This window comes from Pelodiscus sinensis, chromosome 4 (genome assembly GCF_052426305.1).
Source record: "Pelodiscus sinensis isolate ZL-2025 chromosome 4, ASM5242630v1, whole genome shotgun sequence".
NCBI classification, from domain to species: Eukaryota; Metazoa; Chordata; order Testudines; family Trionychidae; genus Pelodiscus; species Pelodiscus sinensis.
In genome coordinates, this window is record NC_143055.1 from 95,523,393 (window position 1) to 95,547,719 (window position 24,327).

General features: G+C 42.0%; 2 protein-coding genes across 6 annotated transcripts in view; one reads left to right on the forward strand and one right to left on the reverse strand.

Moving 5' to 3' along the window:
• Positions 1-150, reverse strand: part of ABHD18 (abhydrolase domain containing 18) — a 40,773-nt gene extending 40,623 nt beyond the window's left edge. For 2 of the 4 annotated variants that reach the window (XM_089778001.1, XM_089777998.1), the window contains exon 1: positions 9-150. The gene's annotated coding sequence lies outside the window, so the exon portion shown is untranslated. The remainder of the gene's footprint in view (positions 1-8) is intronic. The other 2 variants (XM_089777997.1, XM_089778002.1) reach the window with 2 other exon arrangements.
• MFSD8 (major facilitator superfamily domain containing 8) lies at positions 92-24,327 on the forward strand. Of its 2 annotated transcripts, none has more exons than XM_075929882.2 (12): positions 92-219; positions 4,763-4,854; positions 6,606-6,649; positions 7,501-7,741; positions 8,046-8,159; positions 9,300-9,444; positions 11,503-11,561; positions 14,044-14,152; positions 15,394-15,528; positions 16,787-16,890; positions 16,970-17,226; positions 22,479-24,327. In XM_075929882.2, the coding sequence occupies exons 2-12, from the start codon at positions 4,824-4,826 to the stop codon at positions 22,683-22,685; spliced, it is 1,446 nt and encodes a 481-aa protein (XP_075785997.2). In that variant the 5' UTR covers positions 92-219; positions 4,763-4,823; the 3' UTR covers positions 22,686-24,327. The 2 variants fall into 2 exon arrangements, with proteins under 2 accessions (XP_075785997.2, XP_075785996.2); XM_075929881.2 differs by lacking the exon at positions 92-219 and adding an exon at positions 426-684.

Consider the following 24,327-nt stretch of genomic DNA (forward strand, 5'->3'; position numbering starts at 1 on the left):
TTACTGACCGCAGGCGGACACGGCGCTTCTCCTTCGAGTCGGATCCCCGGCCGCAAACAAAGCCGCTGCCGTCCCGCCCCAGGCCCGGCATGGAATCCGCGCCCGGCCGGCCAGCGCCAACTCCCGAGAGGCTCCCGCCGCCCGCTGCTCCCCCGCGTCCCTCGCTGAGGCGGCCGCGGGCTCCGTGTGACCGCCGCTGCCGCTACTGCTACTAGCGCTGTAAGCACATGGGGGGAGGGGCCAGCCGCCCTCGGCGGGGCGGGGCAAAGCTGAAGGTCGATAGCGGGGCGATGCCACCACCCGGCCTCTTCCGCAGCTCGCCGGATTGGGCGGACCGCGGAGAAGACTGGCCTCTGCCAGCAGCGCTCAGGCGTGACGCGCCTCCCGTCGCCCACGTGACGCCAAGCAATGTTAGGGAAAAGCGGGCGCGCGCGCCTGGCGGTTAGTGCGCGCGCGCGCGCGCGCGGCCGGGAAAAGCGAGCTGCTTGAGCCGCGCCCCTGCCGGCAGGAGGGGGGCAAAGCAGCAACAAACGGCGTCGCGGGCGGGGCAGGAGGCTCTTCCCCGCCTGCCGGGAGCCTGTGTCGGGCACCAGACATGGCCGCGGTCCCCGCCGATGCCGACGGGCAGGAGCCTCTGCTCAGCTCGGGAGGGGAGGAGGAGGAGGAGGCGGCGGCGGCGAGCAGGTAGACCGCCCGCTGCGCCCCCCCCCCCGGCCGCCCGCTCTGTACCGCGCCGGGCAGCAGCTGTCCTGGGGCAGAGCCGGGGCGCGCGTTCGGGTGCCAGAGATTTGCCCAGTCGGCAGCCAGGGCCCCGCCCCTGGGGGGAATGAGCCCGTTTGCTGCGAGCAGTCCCAGGGGGTGGCATTTGGGGGCTAGCACAGCAGCTGGGCTCTTTGACACAGTCAAAGAGGAGGCGAGATCAAGGCGCCTACCCGGGATGAATTAAAACCCCACCAAGTGGAGCCCGCTGGTGAACCTCAGAGCCTGCTCCGCTGCGTTTTGACTGTCTGTAGGATGTGTGACCAGTGATGTCTCCCTTCACTTATTCACCTGGGCAGACTGGAGAATGGCCCCATCACCCTCTGTTGACTCTAGCTCACCAAGTTGATGGTGAATGAAAGTTACACTCTTAAAGTGGCTGCTCTTAAATAGTTGGGTCTCAGTGTAGATGCCAAAGAATAAAACTCTACTGTCTAGGGATCTAAGCAACTAGTCAACTGTCTGATAAACATAAGCTTATCAGATAGTCAACTAGTGAAGTGACTAGTCCCTCCCCCCTCCCATTCCCTTGCTGCCTCTATCAAAGAGGGAGGGGAGCTGGTGCTGGGGGGAGCTGGCTTAAAAGCAGGTTCCCCCCACTACTATCTCTGCAGGGGACAGGTTAGGTAGAGGCACAGTGGGAAATGGTGCGAGGTGGGACTGAAGCTGTCTCCGCTCACTCCAGTTTTGCTGCGATTCTGCAGGGCTCTTATACATTTCAAAAGCAGAAGCCCCACAGGGAGTATGTGTACTCCCTGCAGTGCCTGAGCCTTTGAAATGGACAAGAACCCTGTGCTCTCCTACATTTCAAAAGGAAGCCCTACAGGCACCCCACCTCCCTGTGGGGCATCTGCTTTTGAAATGTACCTATCAAAGGTTGACGTACCTCAGAAGGGGGCCAGTAGGGGAGTTCCGTGCTCCCTGCAGGTCTTCTGCTTTTGAACTGCAGCAAGAGGTTTGCCAGAGGCTCCCTTATCAACTAATCGAATAATCAATGGAAATCCCTTTGACTATTCAATTAGTTAATTCATCTAAATTTAACATCCCAACTACTGTCATAGTTGTTGTCATTGTTAAAGGACAAGCTGCACTCTAGACCGCTTTCAGTCTTTTAGGCCTGTGGCCCTCAGTAGAGTCCTGCAACCTGACCTAAATCTGATGGGATCCAGGTGTCAGTTGACTGCAACAACCCAAGGTATTCAGGGTCAGTTTGGCTTGCCGTCTCTTGCCTGTGATTTCTCCATAGCCATAGTTGCATGCCCTGTGCTAACTGCTTCTTCCACTTCACTGTACTGTGTGTGCAGTGGAATGAGTGTAAGGAGGCACAACATTCCTTACCCTACAACACACATTACAAGCTAGGTACAGCAGAAGCAGGGCACACCGCTTTCCCTCTGTCATATACACAGACACCACCACAATCCCTGAGGCAGGCAAAGCTGACAGTTATGCTGACTCATGTTTGGTGAGGAAAGGATTGGGATGGGTGGTCTTGAGTCTGAGTAGAATCTGTAATTTGGGCTTGGCTTCCTGCATATTTCTCAAGAGTGGAACACATAAGAATGGCCATACTGGGTCAGACCAATAGTCCATCCAGCCCAGTATCCTGTCTGCTGACAGTGGCCAATACCAGATGCCCCAGAGGGAGTGAACACAACAGGTAATCCTCACATGATTCCTCCCCTGTCACCCACCTCCAGAGAAACAGAGGCTAGGGACACTATTCCTACCCATCTTGGCTAATAGCCATTGGTGGACCTAACCTCCATGAATCTGTCTAGCTCTTTTTTTGAACCCTGTTGAAGTCATAGCCTTCACCATATCCTCTGGCAACAGAATTCCAGAGGTTAACTGTGTGCTGAGTGAAGAAAAACTTCTTTTTGTTTGTTTTAAACCTGCTGCCCATTAATTTCATTTGGTGACCCCCCCCCCAGTTCTTTTCTTTATTCACTTTTTCCACACCAGTCATTATTTTTAGACCTCTGTCATATCCCCCTTAGTCTCCTCTTATCTAAGCTGAAAAGTCCAAGTCACTTGTCCAGCCACTGTGAAACTGGCAGTTTGGATGGTAACCCCCTTGTTTCCCAACTGCATTAATGTGAGAGGCACAAATGTGTTTGACACCTGTAAGCCCTTTTCCTTCTGTAAGGCTGTGACAACTGCTGATTAAAGTGACTCAAAATAATTTATTCAGGACAAAATTGCTTATTCATCCAAAGATAGGAGGCATGCAGAGCAAAGGGTAAAAACAATAGAGGCCTGTGTGCATACTTCCCCTATCTAAACCTCAATGTTTCCTTGCAAGCTTTGGAGTGCTCCATTCAGTCCAATTGCCTCCATCTCTAGGCTGGGAGAAGCACGAGACCTTGACACATTCGTCTCTGCTTTTGTGTGTTTTTTGCCAGAATTTCCTGTCTGGGAATCTGCTGATGATCACCTCAATCACCCTTCTTCCCTAGGCCAGAATCTGTAAGGTTTTAGTATCACCTTTGAATTTAGCGAAGGCCTGGAGAAAGTAAAATCTTGCTAGTTTCAATGGCACAGTACCACCTAAGTGCATTGCCAATTGCTTCTGCTATTGTTCCCTTAAGGGTATTATCTTTATCACAGTTTTGTTTATTCTTAGCTTTCTTCCCACCAGCCTCCTTTCATTTAACATTATACAGTCAGGCAGGATATCAAACAGGGAAATTTAGGTATTTAGATAAAGTAATGCACACAGCTCCCTCATTCTCTGCAGTTGTCTCTTCTAGGTATTTTATATAGCACTTTGTCGTTCTCTACTCTCACAACAAAAGGCGGAAGCTTAAATAATCACTTTTCTCCAGAAGTGAGTAATAGTTATCTTCTGAAGATGACCACTCTGTGCACATGAATAGTATTGCTTCAGTTATGCTGGAAAAAATGGCATAAAGTTATGACCGTGTAAGTCGCTTTTATAACAGCTGCCTCCACATAAGATGTTATTGTTTTTTTAAAAAAACAATAACAAAATAAAAACCTCACCAAGTACAAAAACTATGTGGACTGGGTCAACTTACCTATAACAGAGATTGTCCTTCCAGAAGAGAATTTCTCAGAAGAATCCTGAGAATACATCTGAATTATTGCCTCTGAAAAATAAAAACATCTTCAAGAGATACTGTCAGCATACATTGTATAAAAATAAATTCTTGCTCATGTAACTGTAATAATAATTTAGGTCTTTTATCTTAGAATGTTAAACTTATTTTGCCCAAGTTATGGTTATTTACATTTTGTATTTCACTAAGTTTAAGAATAATTAAAATAGGCTTGTCAGGTTCACTTTTAATTGTAATTTTCAGTTGTTATGGTTTTCTTTTATTTTTCTATTAAATTCATAACACTGAAAGTGACTATTTAGCTGTCATGATTTAGGCTCTAATCCTATAATCTGTTATACAGTGACACAAAGAACCCTTAAGCCAATGTGGAGGTCCATTGGAGTCAAGTGGGGCTCCCAAGGAGTTTACCTACATGAATAGCTTGCAGGATTCAGGGTCTAAGTATAAGCCAACCAAAATCATTTTTACTGTGATCTGTTTGGCATTTTATATGAACGTGAATTTACTTGAAAAAGAAAAATACAGCATGGGCAAAAGTGTAGTTTTGCAATTGATATGTATTAGATGTATAGTATGTAGTATTGCTGAAATGTGTGACTTTCAGACTGTTGTAACAATCATTAATAGCACTTGAAAAAATAGGATACATATTTCTTTTTGCAAAGGAGAACCCATTTAGGGCCTGCTGCTGTTTCATCAAAAGATGAGCTTTATGTCAGAAACTAATCGATCTAATTTACGATGTGTGTTTTAATGTTTAGTGAATGGTTAGGAACTGTGTAAGATACAAAATGTATATCCTATTTGTATTATTTGAGGTAACTTGTGAAAAATGCTTTTGATATCCTTTAGGCTGAGAAATTCTTCATTAAGAGCTAAACAACAAAATGAGATTATTTCTTCTTTTATTGTTCAAGATATGGGGATGTTGTGGAAACTCAACAACATTATAGGAGTAGGTGGAGGTCCATTCATGTTATGTATCTTACAATGTTTCTCAGCAGTGTAGGTAAGTAATCTGGATATTCATCCAGTAGAATTACAACACTATTTGTAGAATAGATGTATTACTTTGACTTGAAAATTCTAAGAAGTCTATATATTGAAACTGTTCTTGCTCCTTTACTAGACTTGGTTTTTTTTACCTATTATATATTTGAGAGAGCTTGTCTGTCTGTTCAAGAACTTTAAAAGCTAGAACCACCGAATTTGGTATACAGCTTCCTCTTATAATTTAAAGCAGTGTAAAGGGTTTGGTTGTGCCAGGGAAATGGGATGGTATTGCATCTCAAAACCATACAGAAAAGAGAATTACCAGGCACATGAAAGGGGCTGGCTGGGGCACACTACCCTCCCCCATCTGGAACTGCGTCAGCCCTTTAGCCTCCCCATCCCCCGCCCCTCCAAATTCATACAGGGACATTGCTGGCTGTTCCCCTTCCTCAGGAAGCAAGAGGAAAGTTCACAGTTTGACACATTCCTCACTCTGGCTGGGGAGCGAAAAGGACAGATGACCTGTATACTTTGCTCTCACTTCTTGACAGGCACAGGAAGGGAAAGAGCAAGCAGCCCTGGTACAAATCTGGGGGGGGAAGAAAGAGGGGAGTTTTGTCCCTCCCTGTCCACCCTGCTACCTCCTGGACACACATACACATATATACACACACTTCCCTGCCCAGAGCCACTCCCCAACCCTAACTCCTACACCCCAACCTCTCTGCCCTGAACCTCTCCTTATGGACCTGAGCAACGCTGAGTAAATGTGCTAGTAGATCATAAAGATGCAATTATCACTTGCAAACAGAGAAAATACGGTTAATAAATTAAAAGGAAGGTTAAATTTCATAAAATAATTTTGCAACATAGTATCCTGCCTGTTTTCCATATACATTGCAAAGAAGTCAGATTTCATGCCATATTTGTGACAATGGGGAGGTGTCATGACACTGAATTAACATGAATTTTGTACTAGGACTGATATGGGGTAAGTTTGTAATTCATAGCAAAACAGATCTAAGATAGTGTCATGAAATGAAATATCAAATATTTGAAAGAAATAAAAGCTAATAGCAACTGTTAGTATTAAAGAAAAAGGATTTATCTTCAATGCTGGAATACAAATATTGGATTTTAAAGTATATACATGTGTAAATGTTTGTCCTCATAAGGAATTTAAATACTTTGGTCCCCTAAGCTATCAAAATTAATTTTAGTTGCAGAACAGTTCCTTCCTTAGTTCCTAGATCCAGACTCCTTAATATGTGAATTTGGTTGGTTTCTGGTATCTGCATCTCTTTGACTTCTAAGTGGGGTAATGTGATATTAGATTGATGCTTGTATTGATGAAGGATTGAAAAAAGTATTTAATCTAAATGAAAAATTAATTTGATATCAGAAAAATCTGGGTTTTTTTTAGATCTACTTCTTGATATGGATTGAGGGAAAACACCTATTTATAGATTTCAGTTGGGACCATGATCACAGTTTAGGTGTCCAATGCATTTGACTTTTTTTTTTTAACATCTACATAGTGTGGTGCTCTTATTTTAAATAAGAATACTTCTAACTGATAGGCAATTGCTGTCGTTTAATCCAGTGTGTCATTCATGGTTGCCATGTGGAGTTTCAGTTCGGGAACAGTATTTTTAAAAAGCGGGAGTATCAGCTACATAATGTCTGTTCTACAGTACTTGATTATTGATAATATATAGCAGTGTACAGTAACTCCAATTCTGTTTTCTGTTTTTTAATACATTGCAGGTTTTTCAATTGTAATTATGTCAGTGTGGCCATATCTGCAAAAGGTTTGTAAATTGTAATGATGATGATTTTTATTTTCTGCTTGACTAGAACATAAAATCACATTAGTTTAAAACCCATTCCTTCAACAAGCTCTATATAGGCTGACTCCGCATACAATACATATCATTGATGAACCAGGGACTTATTTCTCTAACTCCCCAAATGCTGAAAAGTAATGTTTAAACTAATTTGTTTTCTGTTTCATGCTTTAATAACCTTTCAGTGCAGACTTTATGTATTTTGTTTTTAATGGTTGATACTTATTTTTGTAGTAGTAATTTGCACTGTCAAGTGGTATGTTGATTTTAATTACATTTGTGGTACAGTATTTACTTATAAAAAAGGAGTAGCTGTGTTAGTCTGAATCTGCATAAACAACAAGAAGTCCTGTGGCACCGTATGGACTAACATTTATTGGAGCATAAGCTTTCGTGGGCAAAAAACCACTTTGTCAGATGCATGTAGTGGAAATTCCAGAGGCACGTATAAATATACAGGCATATGAAAAGTCTACCAGTCAAGAATAAGGCTAGAGATAACAAGGTCAATTCAACCAGGGAGGATGAGGCCCACTTCTAGCAGCTATCAGAAGTGGCTAACCTATAAGTTTAGGATTAAACAAAGACTGTGAATGGCTAGCCAACTACAAAAGCAATTTCTCCTCTCTTGGTGCTCACACTTGGTGTCCTTCACTCTTGGTACTCTTTTCATATGCTGAATCTCAGCTGTAAGTTCTGCATGTTAGAGGTATAACACAGAATCTTACATATTATAGGGTACTGATTCCAAAATTGTTCTTGCTGATATGATCAGTACACTATAATTCTTAAAATCACTTTACTTATTTCTGCAGATTGATCTGACCGCAGATGCAAGTTTCTTGGGATGGATTATTGCTTCATACAGCCTTGGACAAATGATAGCCTCACCTCTCTTTGGTTTATGGTCCAATTACAGGCCAAGAAGAGAACCACTTGTAGTTTCAATTGCCATTTCTGTGGCTGCTAACTGCCTTTATGCCTATGTCCATTTACCTGCTTCACACAACAAATACTACATGCTGATTGCTCGTGCCCTTGTGGGATTTGGAGCAGGTAATTACAGCAGAATTTAAACTACTGAAGATGAATGAATTTATTTTCTTACCTAACAGAGGACAAGATTTAGGTTATTTTAATCAAAATAATTTGTTGTTAGGTGAATAACTTCCCAAATGATTAACACAAGTAGTTACCTAACACTGTTTGTGGACCTGAATGATTATATACTTTTTTGGGTGCATATAAGAGGGAAACATTGGGTACTGTTAGTAAACTGCTTGTTTGCTATATAAGGGAAGGGGGGAATTGAACTAACTATGACTAGAGATTTTTTTTCTCTTTTTTTTTTTTTTTTTAGGAAACGTAGCAGTAGTTCGATCATACATTTCCGGTGCCACTTCTCTTAAAGAAAGAACTAGTGCCATGGCCAACACCAGTGCTTGTCAAGCCATAGGATTCATATTAGGACCTGGTACAGTGTCTTTTATTTCCTCTTGTCTCAAATACATCTCACTTCTTTGTTAGGAGAAAATCAGACATTAAGTTTGAGAGTGGAAATTTCCTCACAAAAATGAGCACATTTTGTCATAATATTAAACTGAATAAATTTAGTGTACTGCTGTGGTTTATCCACAAGTAGCTATACAGGTATTACCAAGCCAAAATAAGTCTAATTATTTGTGAACACACTGTTCACTGTAATTTTGGTGACAATTTACCAATGTAACTAGATTAACCAAATAGCTTTGGACTCTCTGATGCTGCTCAGAAAATGAAACCAACAAAAAATAAGAAGCATCTCCACAATGCTTCTCCAGCTGCTGGTCCAACGGCAAACTAGTTGTACCTTATTTAGGGAGAGGAGAGTTTAGTATTAAGTGCCTGTGCCAGCCTGACCTCATTCCATAGGTAGCTATAAACTGTACCTTGCTCAATTACCTTAAGAAACTACGGCTGTTGAGCATGATTAGTATATCTCCTTATCTCTGTGGGTGAGTTTTCTGTGGCTGGTTGTCAATCAACCATGAAAAAAGCATTAAAGAGATTACACAAGCAAAGAGGCAGTCTCCCTGAATGACTCACATACAGGCTTCATTCTCTCTTCCCATGCTCCATTTTGGTAGACACTCGACCAACTTCCTGATGATCATAGGCTAGGCAGGGGAGCAGTTCTTACATATATGCACACTCTTGCTCCCATTCATCACCTGCTAAGTGAGGGTTTTGTTTTTGTGTTTTATGTTTCCCTTCTGCTGGGTCTTGCAGAAAAGATATCCCTGTTTCAGGCTTGGACTTTCCTATAGCAGGGAGAGTAGATGGAGTTAGCACATAAGGCTCAACTACAGAGTGTCATAAGTGGATGATAGGTAGCTAGATAATTTTCCTTTCTTGGCCTTGTGTAACTGATGGCCTCATTCTTTGTGTCATACTGCTGTTTGAGTATATGAATATGGCTTTCTGAGGACTTCAGGTTCTACAGACATGCCTGTATTTCCAGATAGTTAAGATCCTATTGGTACCCTTCAGATGACTGTGCGCTGAATTCCCTAAAGGTAATGCAGTAATAATTTTAATGTTTGAATTTACTGAGGTAATGGCTTTTCTCTTTAAGTTTTTCAGACTTGCTTCTCTCTGATTGGAGAAAAAGGAGTGACGTGGGAAATCATCAATCTCCAAGTGAACATGTACACAGCACCCGTTCTACTGGGAGCTCTCCTAGGAATTATCAATATTATTCTAATCTTTGCTATATTCAGGTAATATAGATCTAGAGTAATGATCTTTACATCTTGAACATTTACAAAGCTTAATGTTATTAATGTATTATCCAGAGTAACTAGGTTCTGTGACGTATGCAATCTCACTCTTCAGTGAACAAAGCTTAGTAATGTATGGGCGAGATACAAGGCAATAAAAGCAAAACACTACTGATGTTAATGCCCATATACCTAGTATATTGAATTTGAAAAACATATAGAGATTTGCCTCCATAGCTGAAACACATATAGAAATATTAAGCTTCATAGCTGCTGACCTGCAAATACTTTGAATTCTCGGCATCTGTCTCCTAGCTCAGGGATGGAGAACTTACAACCTGGCCTGTGGTGAGGCTTGGGGCTTTTCTCCCTCTCCGTTCTCCCTACAGTGGGGTGAGCCTGTCCTAGCGCTTCAGTCCTGCTGCAATCTTCCTGCCTTAGTGCCCCTACCCCAATAGGGCTGGAGTGCTAGTGCCAGCTTGCCCTGCTTCTGGGGGAAAGGAAAGCCCACAGCCTTGCTGTGAGCTAGATCAAAGGAAGCTGGGCGCTGCATCTGGCCCCTTGGGGCTGGTGCGTGCGGGAGTACAGCTCCCTTGAGTGTGTCTATATCCATGTCTCGAGACCCAGACCAGTGAGATTTGTTTCTTTTTGGCTTTGGGAATATTAAGGGGTGGGGTACTGCTACTTTTTTTTTCCCAGGTATGTATGGATAGTTGGTCGTCATCACATGTTGTACTGAAGAGTTACTCGAGGCTTAGTGCTAAAAGACTTTTGAATAACTTGGGTAGCCACAGCATTTGGAGATGACTGAGATCAGCATATGGAGTTACAAGTGGGATGCTGGAAATACATTTACATTCCTGTTAGGGATGTAAAATCCTGTTTAATCAGTTAACCAGTTAAATATCATGTTTGACCATTTAACTGCTTAACTGGGATCCTGTGGGCAGGGGGCCACGGTGGGTCCGGCTGAGCTGGAGTGGACCTATGCCTGCAGTATGGGTTGGGGGACTTCTCCATCCTGACTGGGCCTACTGCAAGTAGAGGCTGGGCCCACAGCACCATACTGCCTGGCCAGGTTGCCAGTTAAAGGGTTATACAGGCAGTCCCCGGGTTACATGCATCCGACTTACATCGGATCCCTACTTACAAACGGGATGAGGCAACCCGGCACTAGCTGCTTCCCCCCAGCAGACCAGGGAGACGCGAAGCTAGCGCCCCCGCCCCAGCAGACCAGGGAGCCGCTTTTCTCAGCAGACACTTCAGCTTGAGAATAAAGGACTGAGGGAAGTGAGGTGTGGGAGAATAAAACTGAGCTCTGGAAAAATGTTTGGCTAGAGTTTCCCCTACAATATGTACCAGTTCCGACTTGCATACAAATTCAATTTAAGAACAAACCTACAGTCCCTATCTTGTACGTAACCCGGGGACTGCCTGTATCTCTAATTCCTGTGTCTGTACCTTTCTGCTGCACATGTGCTAACTTGAATAGGTTAGCCTATTGTACGGGCAATATATATGAATTTGTAAGGTCATACCCACCATAGAAAGTCTTACACAATTTTAGCTGAACAGAACCAATGTCTGAAATCACTGAACTCAGCACCCTGAGAAAGGATCCTATGGTCTACCAAGACACAACTAATGCACATTCAAAGATGTTGGGCCAGTCTCCAGTTCTGAGTCATAAAATTGAGCACATAGTTAACATTTTTCATGAATAGAGATGCTTTCCTGAATTGGTGCCTTTAATTCATATTTTGCTAGTGTTTGGAGTTTTTTTAATATGGTGGCTTTATATTTTCAGATTCTATTCAAGATGCATTTAAAAACAGATGAGGCAAAAAAACCTGTGACATTAACTTTAGAGAAGTTTATAAATGAGTTTAGATGGTATACACACTTGTATCAATTACAATGAAATCTAAGCTCTGCAGATAGCGATTAAAAGCTCAAAGACTGGTTAAGATTATTTATTAGAAAATCTTGTAATTGTGACTTGGTACAAAAGAAATGAATTGGTTAATTGTGCTAATGAGAACAATTTTCAATCTTTAGAGAACATCAAGTAGATGACGGGGGAAGACCATCCAAAAGCATCAATTTTGAAACAGAAGGTAATTTTTTGTGTGTGTGAAGTGACACATTTCATGTTACTTTAATTTACTATCATATTGTATATAAAGAGTATTTTATTAAGGTACATTCTTCATTTAACCCAGAGTTAAACAGACATGGAGATTATACTACTTACTTGAACCGATCACATGATACTCTTATGAGCTATATCTAGCCACTATTGTTTACGTAATGTGCGATATTATGCAGTTTTACTGTGTATAAACTGTAATCTACAGAGTCCTATGAAAATCTGTTAAATATCTAGATTTAAATTAGAGATAATACACAAGCTAAATTGGTAACCAATTCACATAGAATTCTTGCTAATTCTACCTCCCAGACAACATGTACTATACGGCTAGACTAGCCAGTTTTTCCAGAAAATCAGCCGCTTTTCCGGAAAAACTTGCCAGCTATCTACACTGGCCACTTGAATTTCCGCAAAAGCACTGATTTCCTACTGTAAGGAAATACTACTTTTTGCGGAAATACTATGCTGCTCCTGTTCGGGCAAAAGTCTTTTTCCGAAAGACTTTTGCGCAAAAGGGCCAGTGTAGACAACAGAGATTTCTTTTCCGCAAAAAAGCCCCGATCGTGAAAATGGCGATCGGGGCTTTTTTGCGGAAAAGCGCATTTAGATTGGCCACGGACGCTTTCCTGCAAAAAGTGCTTTTGCGGAAACGCATCCTGCCAATCTAGACTCTCTTTTCCGAAAATGCTTTTAACGGAAAACTTTTCCGTTAAAAGCATTTCCGGAAAATCATGCCAGTCTAGACGTAGCCTACATGTAAACAGCATTTGTTTACCCTGTTAGGCAGAATTGAGGGTTTTTTTAAAATTGTGAATACATCCCATTCACTTTTATATTATATTTTATGAAAAATTACAGCTAATCAAACACCTCTTTTATGTGGTAATTAACTATTTCAGTGCCATATATTTTCTATATTAAATTATGAAAACAGATCAAGGCAAACGTTCTAGCAATCAGCTTGTATCAAATTTAAACACATTTTTGAAATCTACCATTTCTGCTATGTTGAAAAAGTATTGCGGAGGATACTGCTGGGACTCTTTATTCCTTGGGAATTAATCTGTGAGAATATGGAGCTATGGAAAAGGTGATTAAGAAGCAGATTCTCTATTTAGTGTAATCTTCAATATTTTCAGGATTACTTAATATTTGTTTACTACAGATGTCTCTTATTTGTGATGTTGACATATTTTCTAGGAAATGGTAAATACTTTTTCTGCTCTCGTTCAAAATCATACTCACTTTTAGCTCGAGTGTAAATTTTTTTTTAAATGCAAGTCAAGAGGAATTGCAATTTCAACACTTTCTTTAACAAAATAGTAATTTATTTCTTAAAGTATCTATACCAAACCCAGAAAGATTCATGTCACAGAGCAAGGCTCCTCTGCTGTCATCTCTTGCAGAAACTGTGCAGCCTCCTATGGTTGTGTCTTTACTGTGTTTGTCTATGTTGACTTCTTTCCATCCTTTTCACAACAATCCCTGTGCAACAGTCTATTTACTATGCTAAAATAGCTTTTGGCCCTCTCACCAGGGCCTGAGGGGAATGGATGTCTCCTGCCTCTGTCTAGACTGGGGTGGGCAGTCATTTTTGCCCGGGGGCCACTTCAAACATTTTTGAAGTAGCTCCGGGCCACCCCAGAAGGGGCAGGGCTGCCCCACCCACAGACCATAATTGGTCTGGGGGTGGGGGAGCCCCTTTGCCCCATCTTTCCACTAGGTACCCATGCCCTGGAAGAGGGTTGGCACACTCCTCTGTCCCCAGGCCAATCAGGGCCTGGGGCGGGGGAGCACGGGAAGCCTCCTCCCGACCTGTGAGGAGCCAGTGGCACTTTGAAGTGCCACGGGCTCCTCGCAGGGATGGGGCAGGGTGAAGGAAGCTTCACGCAGCTCCTCTGCCCCCATACCCTGATTAGTGTGGGGGCAGGGGAGTGTGCAAAGCCGCCTCCCCCGCAAGCAGTGCGTGGCACTTCAAAGCACATGTGCTCCTAACAGGGCAGGAGGAGGCTTTGCGTGCTCTCCTGCCTCCTGGACAATTAAGGCCTGGGGGCGGGGGAGCAGCAGAGCCTCCGTGGGCTGGATCCACCTGCTTGGCAAGCCGGATCCAGCCCACGGAGGCCCTTTTTGCCTACCCCGGTCTACACTCTGCTATTCCCTGTTCCTCCCTCTCCTGTGTTGGCATTTCCTTCCTGCCTTTTTATCAGCCTTATTCTGATGTGGTAATTAGTATCTTAGGCAGCCAGCCTTATGGACTAATAGTCCCATCAGCTTCGATAAGAGAACTAATTAATAGATGAGTGATCAGTGTGCAAGCTCTCCTGTGACTGTCTCAGTTGTACATTATGTGTAATGTTAATACCTGTAGCCGCAGAGTAACATTGGAGCTAATTGATTGAATTGCAAAACTTCTTAATTTTGCAGTTCATTCTTATGTTTCTTTACAGAAAGTGATTATGTGGCTCAGGTTGCCCAAGGAAACATTGACCAGATGGCTGTTGTAACAACCAACATTCTTTTTTTTGTCATCTTGTTTGTTTTTGCTGTCTTTGAAACGTAAGTCTGCCAATTTTCTCCTGTTATTAATTAACGTTTATAAAGTGCTTTGAAGACAAAGTGTTCATATGCTTTTCAGTTGCTTTCATTACCGTAACTTAAATATTAATAAGCATTATCTCAACTTAAATAAACAAGACAATAATTAAAATTGAGTGGTACTATATTTTTCCTTATGTATGGCAATTAATTTTGCATATAGTATAACCAAGGCTCGATGAACCACGGCAAGATCTACTCGCCAGCCCCATACCGTGCATGTGCTAGACTGGCACTGTGCATGCGCGCAGTGCCAGTGAACGGGGTGACCAGCTGACATTTGTCGAGCAATTTGTCGAGCCCTGAATATAACTGTTGAGTACATTTTTTAAATATAACTTTTCCTTATATAACTTTTGAGTGAATTTGGCTGTGTCTTTCGACAGAGGGATGTAAATTAGACACTACGAAATTGCAAATGAAGTGGGGATTTAAATATCCCATGCTTCATTTGCATAATTGCATAATGGTGCTCTTTTGAAAGTGCCATTTCGAAAGTAAAACCGCAGTCTACACGCAGTTCTGTCAAACGGTAGGCTTTTTCAAAAGATCCTGTACTCAAAAAGCCTGCCATTTTTGACAGAACTGCATCTAGATTGCCATTTTACTTTAGAAAGAGTGCCATTACAAGTATGCAAATGAAGTGCAGGATATTTAAATCCCTGCTTAATTTGCAATTTCAAAGTGTCTAATTTACATCCCTCTATCGAAAGAGGGATGTAGTCTAGACACAGCCTTTGGGTCTACATTTGTGGTTGTTGATGATCACATTGTGCTCCTTAAATGAGTTGAGATGTAAACTGCAATATCCACATCAGATTTCAGTAGAGGTAATTCTATGTATCAAATCTCTGAAAGTGAAAAACTCGTGAAGGAATAATCTGAAAGGGAAATAATACATTGTCCTTTACTTTCTGTCCTAGAAATTGTGTAGCCCTGTAAATGGCTAGTGTGTTCCACTTCAGACTTGTTTCAATAGTGATTGAAGTGAAGTACTTGGTCAGCCTTTAGGATTACAGTATCTAGCTAAGAGATGCGACTGCTGTGTATAAACATGCATTTTTTTAAAAGGACAAGTCAGTACTTAATAGGTGGCTTTCATAGGTACATGACAAAATAAGATGATTTAATGTACACCCGTTTTACATTAAAACTCTTGTATATTAAAATGGGTAAATGTCTCTTATTTTTTCCCTGCCTAGCATAGCTACTCCATTGACAATGGATATGTATTCTTGGACCAGGAAAGAAGCAGTTTTTTATAATGGAATAATCCTTGGTGCAATTGGCATTGAATCAGTCATTGTCTTCATGGTGGTTAAAGTAGTTTCTAAGAAGTAAGTCGCTCATCAGGTTTTTGCTCTTGTTTACCTTAATGTAAACAGACAGGAAAATGTTTTTCTTTTCAAAATTCTGGAGAACTTCAGATCAGGTCTTCATTATCTGAATCAAATTCTACTCACCTTATTTTAGCAAATGTAAGAAATGAAGAGCTACAAGAGAACTTCAGTATCACCTACTTCATTCTCCTGCCACGAAGTAGTAATAAGTATACCTAGAACATCCCTGATAGTTGCTTGTCTAACTTGTTCTTAAACACCTCAAAAAACTGGAATTCCACAAGCTGCCTAGATAACTTGTTCCATTGTTTAACTATCCTTATAGTTTCCTTGCTGCAAACTGAGCCAGTTACTTTGTGACCTACCCAAATTGATAGTTGTTCTTTTAAGAACAGCTTTACATAAGAGAAAACTGAGAGGTTTTCAAATACGTAGAAAAGTGGTTCTCACTTAGGGGTCCAGGATTCCCTAAGACCACATCTACGCTACAGATAAGATTGAAACAGTCGAAACGATCTTCCAGGGTTTGAATTAGCGGGACTAGTGAAGACACGCTAATTTTAACTGAGCGGGTGTCCCGTTGATGCCAGTAGTTTCTCTTCTACCAGGAGTAAAGGAAGTTGAAGGGAGAATGTGCTCCCTTTGACTTCCCACCATGTGGACAGCGCCAAAATTAGAGTTAAGATGCTTCAAATTGAGCTATGCAATTAATGTAGCTGAAGTTGCATATCCTAATTTGAATTTACCCCTAGTGTAGACCAGGCCTTAGGGCCTGTAAGCAGGTTTCAGGGGATGTGCCAATAAGGACCAGTATTAGACTCATTGGGGCCCATGACAGAAAGCCTAAGCCTTGCTGTGTAGGGCTGAAGCCTGGGGCCCTGAACTCAGCCACCTTGGCTAAATCTGAAGCCTGAGCAGCTTGGCTTCGCTGGATATCCTGCAGCATGTGGCCCCAGGCAGTTCTCCTGCTTGCTATCTGCTAATGCTGACTTTGGCTTTTATATGCAGGAAATAGCTGTGGCACGGGTGGGCCATGGAGTTTTATAGCATGTTTGAGGGGCCTCCAAAAGAAAAAGGTGCTCTAGAGTAAATATGCCAAATGATTTTAACCAAATGGTTCCACTGAAATAATTGGAAATATTCACATGAATAAGTTGTATAGGATTTGTATTTGTGTAGATTTTTAGATATTGCTTTAAAAAGCAATATTTGGGTCAATATGTATTATTTAAATATAGTTTTAATTATTCAATAGGACTGGTGAGCGTGCTGTACTCTTTGGAGGCCTACTGATCGTCTTGGTTGGATTCTTCATCCTGTTACCCTGGGGAAAACAATTACCAAATATCCAGTGGGAAGGTATAATTATGAATAATGCTAACCTGTACTCTGAACATTTCATTATCATCTTTTTAAAATGGTATTTCTTAATTTCCAGATATTAAGAATAACACCATTCCCAGAATCACCTTCAATGAAATGATTACACCTTTCTGGAAACTCGAAACACAACTACCATCTAATCACACTGTAGAACCAGTAGGATGTTCTGTTGTGCAGCCTTGGTGCCTGTACACTCCATTGATTTACCTGGCACAATACATCACCTCTGATATACTGATAGGATTGGGCTATCCAGTTTGCAATGTCATGTCCTATACTTTATACTCAAAAATTCTAGGACCAAAGCCTCAGGTAAGCGTGAAAACTAGGGAATTTGTTTAGATGTTGCTGTTACTGTAACATGTATATTTGATGGCATAAGTTGTTTCATTGCTCTTTAGATCAAAACTACTTTGTTGGTTATCAAATGAATTCTCTTATATTTTCAGGTATTTGAAAGCAATAAAGGTGGTCCCTTTCTACTTTTTGAAGCTCTTTTTCAGCCGACTCCCTTAAAACATTTGCTAAAAGTAACCTTTTTTAAAGCAAAGTTGGGGAATTTTTTTTTGATAAACAAGAATGATCTAACTTGCATATCTCATGATTCAGAATTTCATATGACAATTCCTGTATCAGACCATTATCTTGTGGTTGAATTAGCGCATATTTTTAAAAATAGCATCAGTCTAGTTTTTGTTAGGGATGTCACAGTATAGCTGAATATCAGATTAATCAATAAGCCTGGTTTATCAGTGAATCTCTGCATGCATCCCCTCCCCGCTGCCTCTGTATCAGAGGCAGCAAGTGGGGAGGAGGTAGGAACTGGTACATGCAGGAAGCTGGCTTTCAAGCCAGCTCCCCGCGTGTATCAGCTGACACAAGCCGCTTCTTCCACCACACACACACTTCTGCTTTGCTATCTGAGGCAGCAGGGCCGGGGAGGCAGGAGCAGATATGTGTGGAATCGCTTGTCGGCTCTGCAGAGGCACCTGCCCCCTCCCTTGCTACCTCCCACAGAGACGGGGTGAGGAGCAGGCAGGAGCTGGTGCAAGGTGGGAGTTCCTCTCTCTCCTCCCACTCCCCCACCATTACTGCTGCCTCTCTCAGCAGCAGGGATTGGGGTAAGGGAGGTTTCCACGGCGCATCCTCTGTTCGCAGCAGGCCTGGGCTAGCCACAGATAGAGGTTGCTCCCTGGGAGCCAGTCTCCATGGGGAGCTGGTTTATAAACTGGCTCCCCCTGAAGAAAGGCTCCCACCTGCCACCCTGCACTGCTGCCTCTGAAACAACAGGAGAGGATCCAGGAGTGCACTGGCTTCCAGTCCCACCCCTCCTCCCTGCCCAGGGACTGTCAAATAGTTCTGTAACAAATAATATTTGTTGCAGTTATGCAAATATTCAATTAATTGCTATCTAACATCCCTAGTTTGTGTAGCATCTGGCACAGTGGGGTCCAAGTCCAGGTAGGAATGTTCAGATTATAGTAATAAGTGATCAACAGCTCCATAGATAATCTGTTCCTTTGATTATCTTGACTGTTAAAAATTTGCCTTTCGTTATTTAGTGTCATCTTCTAGACATTAGCCTTTTTGTTTGCTAGATTGAAAAGCCTTCTGTTGTCAGAAATCTTTTCCTCATTGTTGTTTAGCTAAATAAATCAAGTTTCTTGCCTTTACTGTAAGACAAGTTTCCTGTCTCCTAATATTTCCCTTAATAATTCTTCTGGCTCTTGAGCCTTCTTCTCATTTCAAAAAAGAATGTTGAAAAATTAGATACCACAATTGGACCCATTATTCCAGTAATGGTCTTGCAAATGCTCTTAGCAGAGGTAATAGAGGTTGGACATCCCTGGTCTGGCACCCTCAGGACCTGACAGGTTCCGAAAGAGGGATTTTTGCCTGACCAGGGGAGGGCCCCTGCAGCTGGCCCCGCCCCAGGGGACCCACAGCTGCCTCAGGCCCCACTGTTGTGGGTGCGTCCGGGAATTGCTGGCCTCCATCAGCCTTGCTGTTGACAGCTTGGCTGAGGATCCCTGCAGGAGGGCTCCCTAGCTGCCACTGGCTGCACTGCTGTCGACATGGCCAGGGATCCCCAGCTGTGGTGCTCTGCAGCTACTGCCGGCCCCGCTACAGCCAGTGTGGCCGTGGATCCCCAGTTGCAGCCAGCTTCACTGCTGCTGGCGTGGCTGGGGATCTCCGGCCCCAGGGATCCCCAACCACCGACAGTCATGCTGCTGTGGCCATGGATCACTGGCCCCACTCCTCCTGGCCCCTCTTCTGACATCTGACCAGGGATCCCTGTGGCTGGACTCCCCAGCCACCATTCGCCCCTCTGCTGCCAGTGCAACTGATGATTCCTGGACCAGTACTCTCCATCCCCTGTCCAGCCCCTCTGCTACTGAGTTGGCCAGAGATCCCCAGACCGGGACACCCCAGTGGCCACATGCTGGGACTCTCTGGTCCAGATGTTTCCAGTCCAGAGTCATAGATTTGGGAGGCTTAACTTGCACCATCTCTTTGCTCTTTCTTTATATTGCTTTGAGTATACATCCAAAAATCTTGTAAACTCACTTTACCCTCAACATCAGACTATTAGGGATGTTAAAATGCAATTACTTTCCTAATCGATTAACTGACAGATTTTCTGTCAACTAGTTAATAAGGATATGCAGTCCCAGCGCTGAGTCTGGCTAGTGCGGGTTCACAGCATAATCTCCCCAGCTGCCACGCTGCATTGCACAGCCTAAGGAAGCTGCTTGAAAAGGCTTTGTCTGAGTTGGTCCCTCTTCTATGCATATCTTTTTATTCATCACCACCCACACACACCAGGCTGAATGAAAAGAAACGTGTGGAGCAGAGACTGACTCAATGCCTTCACTTGTAGCTTCCCTAGGTTGTGCAATTCAGAGTGGTAGCTGGTATCTGTATGTAGGGGGGAGGGGGAGTGAATGAAAAGAAAGGCATGAAGGAGGGATTGACTCACTGCCTTTCTGCACTAGCTTCTCTCAGCTGTACAATGCAGAGCGGCAGCTGGGGGGGATGTGATTAATTGATGGTGCTAATCGATAAGCTCCTGCTTATCTTTTAGTCAGTTAGTTGCTAACGTCCTTACAGACAGGCTACGTCTACACTGGCCCCTTTTCCGGAAGGGGCATGTAAATTTCACCAGTCGTCGTAGGGAAATCCGCGGGGGATTTAAATATCCCCCGCGGCATTTAAATAAAAATGTCCACCGCTTTTTTCCGGCTTTTAAAAAAGCCGGAAAAGAGCGTCTAGACTGGCCCCGATCCTCCGGAAAAAGTGCCCTTTTCCGGAGGCTCTTATTCCTACTTTAAAGTAGGAATAAGAGCCTCCGGAAAAGGGCACTTTTTCCGGAGGATCGGGGCCAGTGTAGACGCTCTTTTCCGGCTTTTTTAAAAGCCGGAAAAAAGCGGCGGACATTTTTATTTAAATGCCGCGGGGGATATTTAAATCCCCCGCGGATTTCCCTACGACGACTGGTGAAATTTACATGCCCCTTCCGGAAAAGGGGCCAGTGTAGACGTAGCCACAGTGTTTGTGTTTAGAAGTTACCTGAGATGGCCCTTAAGCTATTTACAGAATTACTGGTTTCCATGATATGGTGTGTCATCCTGTAAATAAGACCTTTCTTTTTTCTTCCTAACTGTATGTAAGTATTATTTACTTCCACATAACAAACATGTTTTACTAAATAAACTAAGGATTCATTGTGCTTAACAATGTAGAAAATAGAATTAAACAGAGCTAGATATAGAACTAGCTATATCTAGCTTGTGTGCGCACGCGCAGGGTGTTTGTCTCCATGTAAATCTAATTAACGAAGGTACAGGTATGCAAAGTCAAACTTATTAGACTTCCGTTGTGCCATTTCAAACCATTATCAAACATGTAAAAGTAACAACTGACTTTTCTACACTTGTGCTTACACTTGAAAGATTAATATTATATACTCTGGTTTGAACATTGTGAAGTCACTGTGATGTTGCCAGGTGCAGTTTTGTCTATGAATGGGAGAGAGGCTAGGAGACAGAATGATAGTTGTATATCCTGTTGGCTTTTTGAGAATTAGATGGATAGAAAATGTAGTTTAATAAGATTGGCAAGTTTGATGTTTTCAGTTCGAGTGATTGCACATCCCATTTACACTACAGGTGTGTACACAGCCCAGGCATTGGTCAGATTTGTTTGAGTAGTACCTGTGGGTGTGATGTGTGTAACCTGAGCACTCCAGTCCTGCTGCATGGTGGTTTAAAGAGCTAAGTTGCCCCAGCCTTCATAGTTCCTTCTTACTGCCCATGATTGATAGTCAGAATTCTAATACATCTGATTTAAAAAAACCCAAAAAAACTGTTTTAATTGCAGTGTGGTAGTATCCTACGGTAGGGATGTAAAATCCTGGTTAACTGATTAAGTGGGATCCTGCTCTTGGTCTTGCCCATCCCTCCCCCTACTGCCAGCCCCAACCCCTAGAGTGGAGCGGGGGACAGTTTGTGCTTCCCCCTTCTCCCTCTGCATGCTTAAAGCTGCTGGCTGCTAGTTCCCTACATTTGGGTCTGCCAGCTTCCCCAGACAGGGGGAGCCACCAGCCCCAATCACAGGTCGGCAGGCTTCTGCTCCCAGCCCCCCAACCCTCTGCATTTGAGGGTGCTGGTGCTGCGCATGACCTCTTTACTTGGGACTGCTGGCAGTCTCAAGCACGGGGGGAGGCAGCTTCTGCTCCTGCCTGCCTGCCTCTATACGGTGGGGCCAGCTCCCAACTCCCACATGGCTGATTCCCAGTCACATCCCTACCTTGCAAATATAGCAATATTTTCCTTAACACTGAGGGAGGTGGCTACTTTTCATTTGGGCAGCTATAGATGTAGGAAGAGTTTCCTACTTTTGCCAACAACAAAGGCATTCTGCAGTAGGAAAGTCTTAAGTGATCTTAACTGTTTTTTAGTTAATACAAGTCCTTTCACACACACAAAATTACATTGCAAGGGGAGAACTTCAGTCTGAGCCAAAAAGTTTCTTATACTTGTGATATTTGAATGTGTATGACACATTGTTATAATTGAATTCGATGTTAATCAGTTATGGGGAATGTTATTCATACTAGTGAAGCAATATAAAGACTAAATATGTATATGGATATATGTCCATGCTATCAGAAAGGGGTAGATTTAGATAGCTACTTAATATACGTAATTTGCTTCTTGTATCTGTAGCTTCTCTTGTTTTAGTATCTATCTATTGCATCTTGTTATAAAATAGATCTTTCCCCAGGAACTTGTCTTTCTCTTGTATCGCTGTAGGATAAAACACAATGGGCATTACTCTTAAAGCAGTGAACTAGCTGTGCTGCAATATAAATAAATACTTCCATAAGATGCAGTGTACTCAAGCCATTTGATTGACTCATTGTATTGCTTAAAAACAATGTTCATAGGTTAATAGTCCAGAAAGTGGCTTTTCATAATGATTTTTATAAATTTTGCATTAGAATAACCACTGAAAATTAAGGTTTTGTTTAGTCATAGTTCTTCCTTTTTTTTTTTTTTCAGGGTGTCTATATGGGCTGGTTAACTGCCTCTGGAAGCGGAGCACGTATACTGGGCCCAGTGTTTGTGAGCCAAATCTATACTCACTGGGGTCCTCGTTTGGCATTCAGTTTAATATGTGGAATAATTGTATTTTCTCTGTTACTACTGGAAATAATGTACAAAAGACTTATTGCATTTTCTGTCAGATATGGAATGATGCAAGAATAGATTTTAATCTATGTAAAATGAAATTCAGAAAAAAACAATTCTTATTTTTAAACAAGGATGTCTTGCTTACAGGCCTATACAGTTGCATTTGTAACTGAGTAGCGCAACCAGCCTCTGAATCATGCATAGGCTAATATTCACTGCTATATCTTGATTGATGCAATTATGCCGAGATCTTCCTTGATAGCAAAAGGGGAAAAGTTTTTTAATCAAAATGCAACACTAGCATATTGCAGGCTGGAGTTTATAGTTTAAGTTCAGACATTTCTCTCAAATAGAATGGCAGCTTAGAGACCTACTTATAAGAATATAGTGGCCATATTGTAAGCACACCCTTTTTTAAAAGAAAAAGACCTGCCTTGATTCTATGAATCAGGATTACTAAAACTACTTGTAACTACAAAGTTGATGTAGCCCTGTGCATTTGTCTCAATACACCTACCTCTTTTAATCAAATAAATGAATTCTCATGACATGTAGCTTGTTTCAACTGATTAACCAACACTAATAGAAAAAATATTTTGGTCTAAAAAGACATCTGTCATTTGTGAAAAAGATACTTGTGGAAACTACTCAAAATATTTTAACAGCTTTGAGCAATTTAAGCTAGGATTTTTCACAGAACCATGAGGTTGATGTCCAATTCCCATTGAATTTTAACAACCTTAGAATATGTAACTCACATTTTCCTGCGAAAAATCCCAGTCAAGTGGTTTCCAGACCATAATTTAATGCATAAATGGAAGTTCTTTAATGATTGTATAATTATATAAATTGAATGGTAAAGTTAGGAAAAGACAAGATTCTTTGGATAGGAAGTATGCATTCTAAACTGTATTTCTAAGAAAAGAGACATACTCTCCTTTAGCTGAAGTTAAGAGCTATGGCTGCTCTTGATAACTTTTTCTTGATTTAGTACTAAATGTGTAATAAGAGTATCTATAGGCATGTAACTGAAGTAAATTACTTAAATGCTGATTGAAGGGCTGTCAAAGCACTTTCATTACGTCTGCAGAATCAAGAGCATTTAAAATAGAAAAGGAGCATTATGCTGGAACATTTAAAGTGTCTTATTCTGCAGTAGACTGGCTAAACCAATGATGCTCTTTAGAGGGAAGAGCTATGAAATAATTGAGATCGTCTGAGAGGGCAACAAACTCACAATCTTTTTTTCCAGCTCAAGTCATAGTTTTCAAAGAGAAATGATTAACGTTATAGTAAGAATTAAATTAAGGTTTGTGGTATGGTTAATAAAATTACATCCATGCAATATATATTTCTTTGGGGCCAAACCCTTACACAGGTTTTAGCAAGTTTTGTGGGAAATGTCCAAGGATGATAGTACTGTATTTTACATGACTAGATTTAATTTAATTTTAAATTCAAGTCACCAGCCTCTTTATAAAACATGAGTAGAAATGGATAAATATAGAACACTCTTGCTCAGATAATGACATTGTTCAGTGTTACTGTTTATGAACTCATTCCTTCCTTGAGAAGCAGAAGAAAATGAGCACTAGAGCAGTAGTTCCCAATGTTTTCTAGACTACTGTATCTTTCAGGAGTCAGATTTGTCTTGCATGTTCCCTAAAACTACCTGCTTATAAAGTCAGACCTAAAAAATAAGTGTTGCATCATCCCA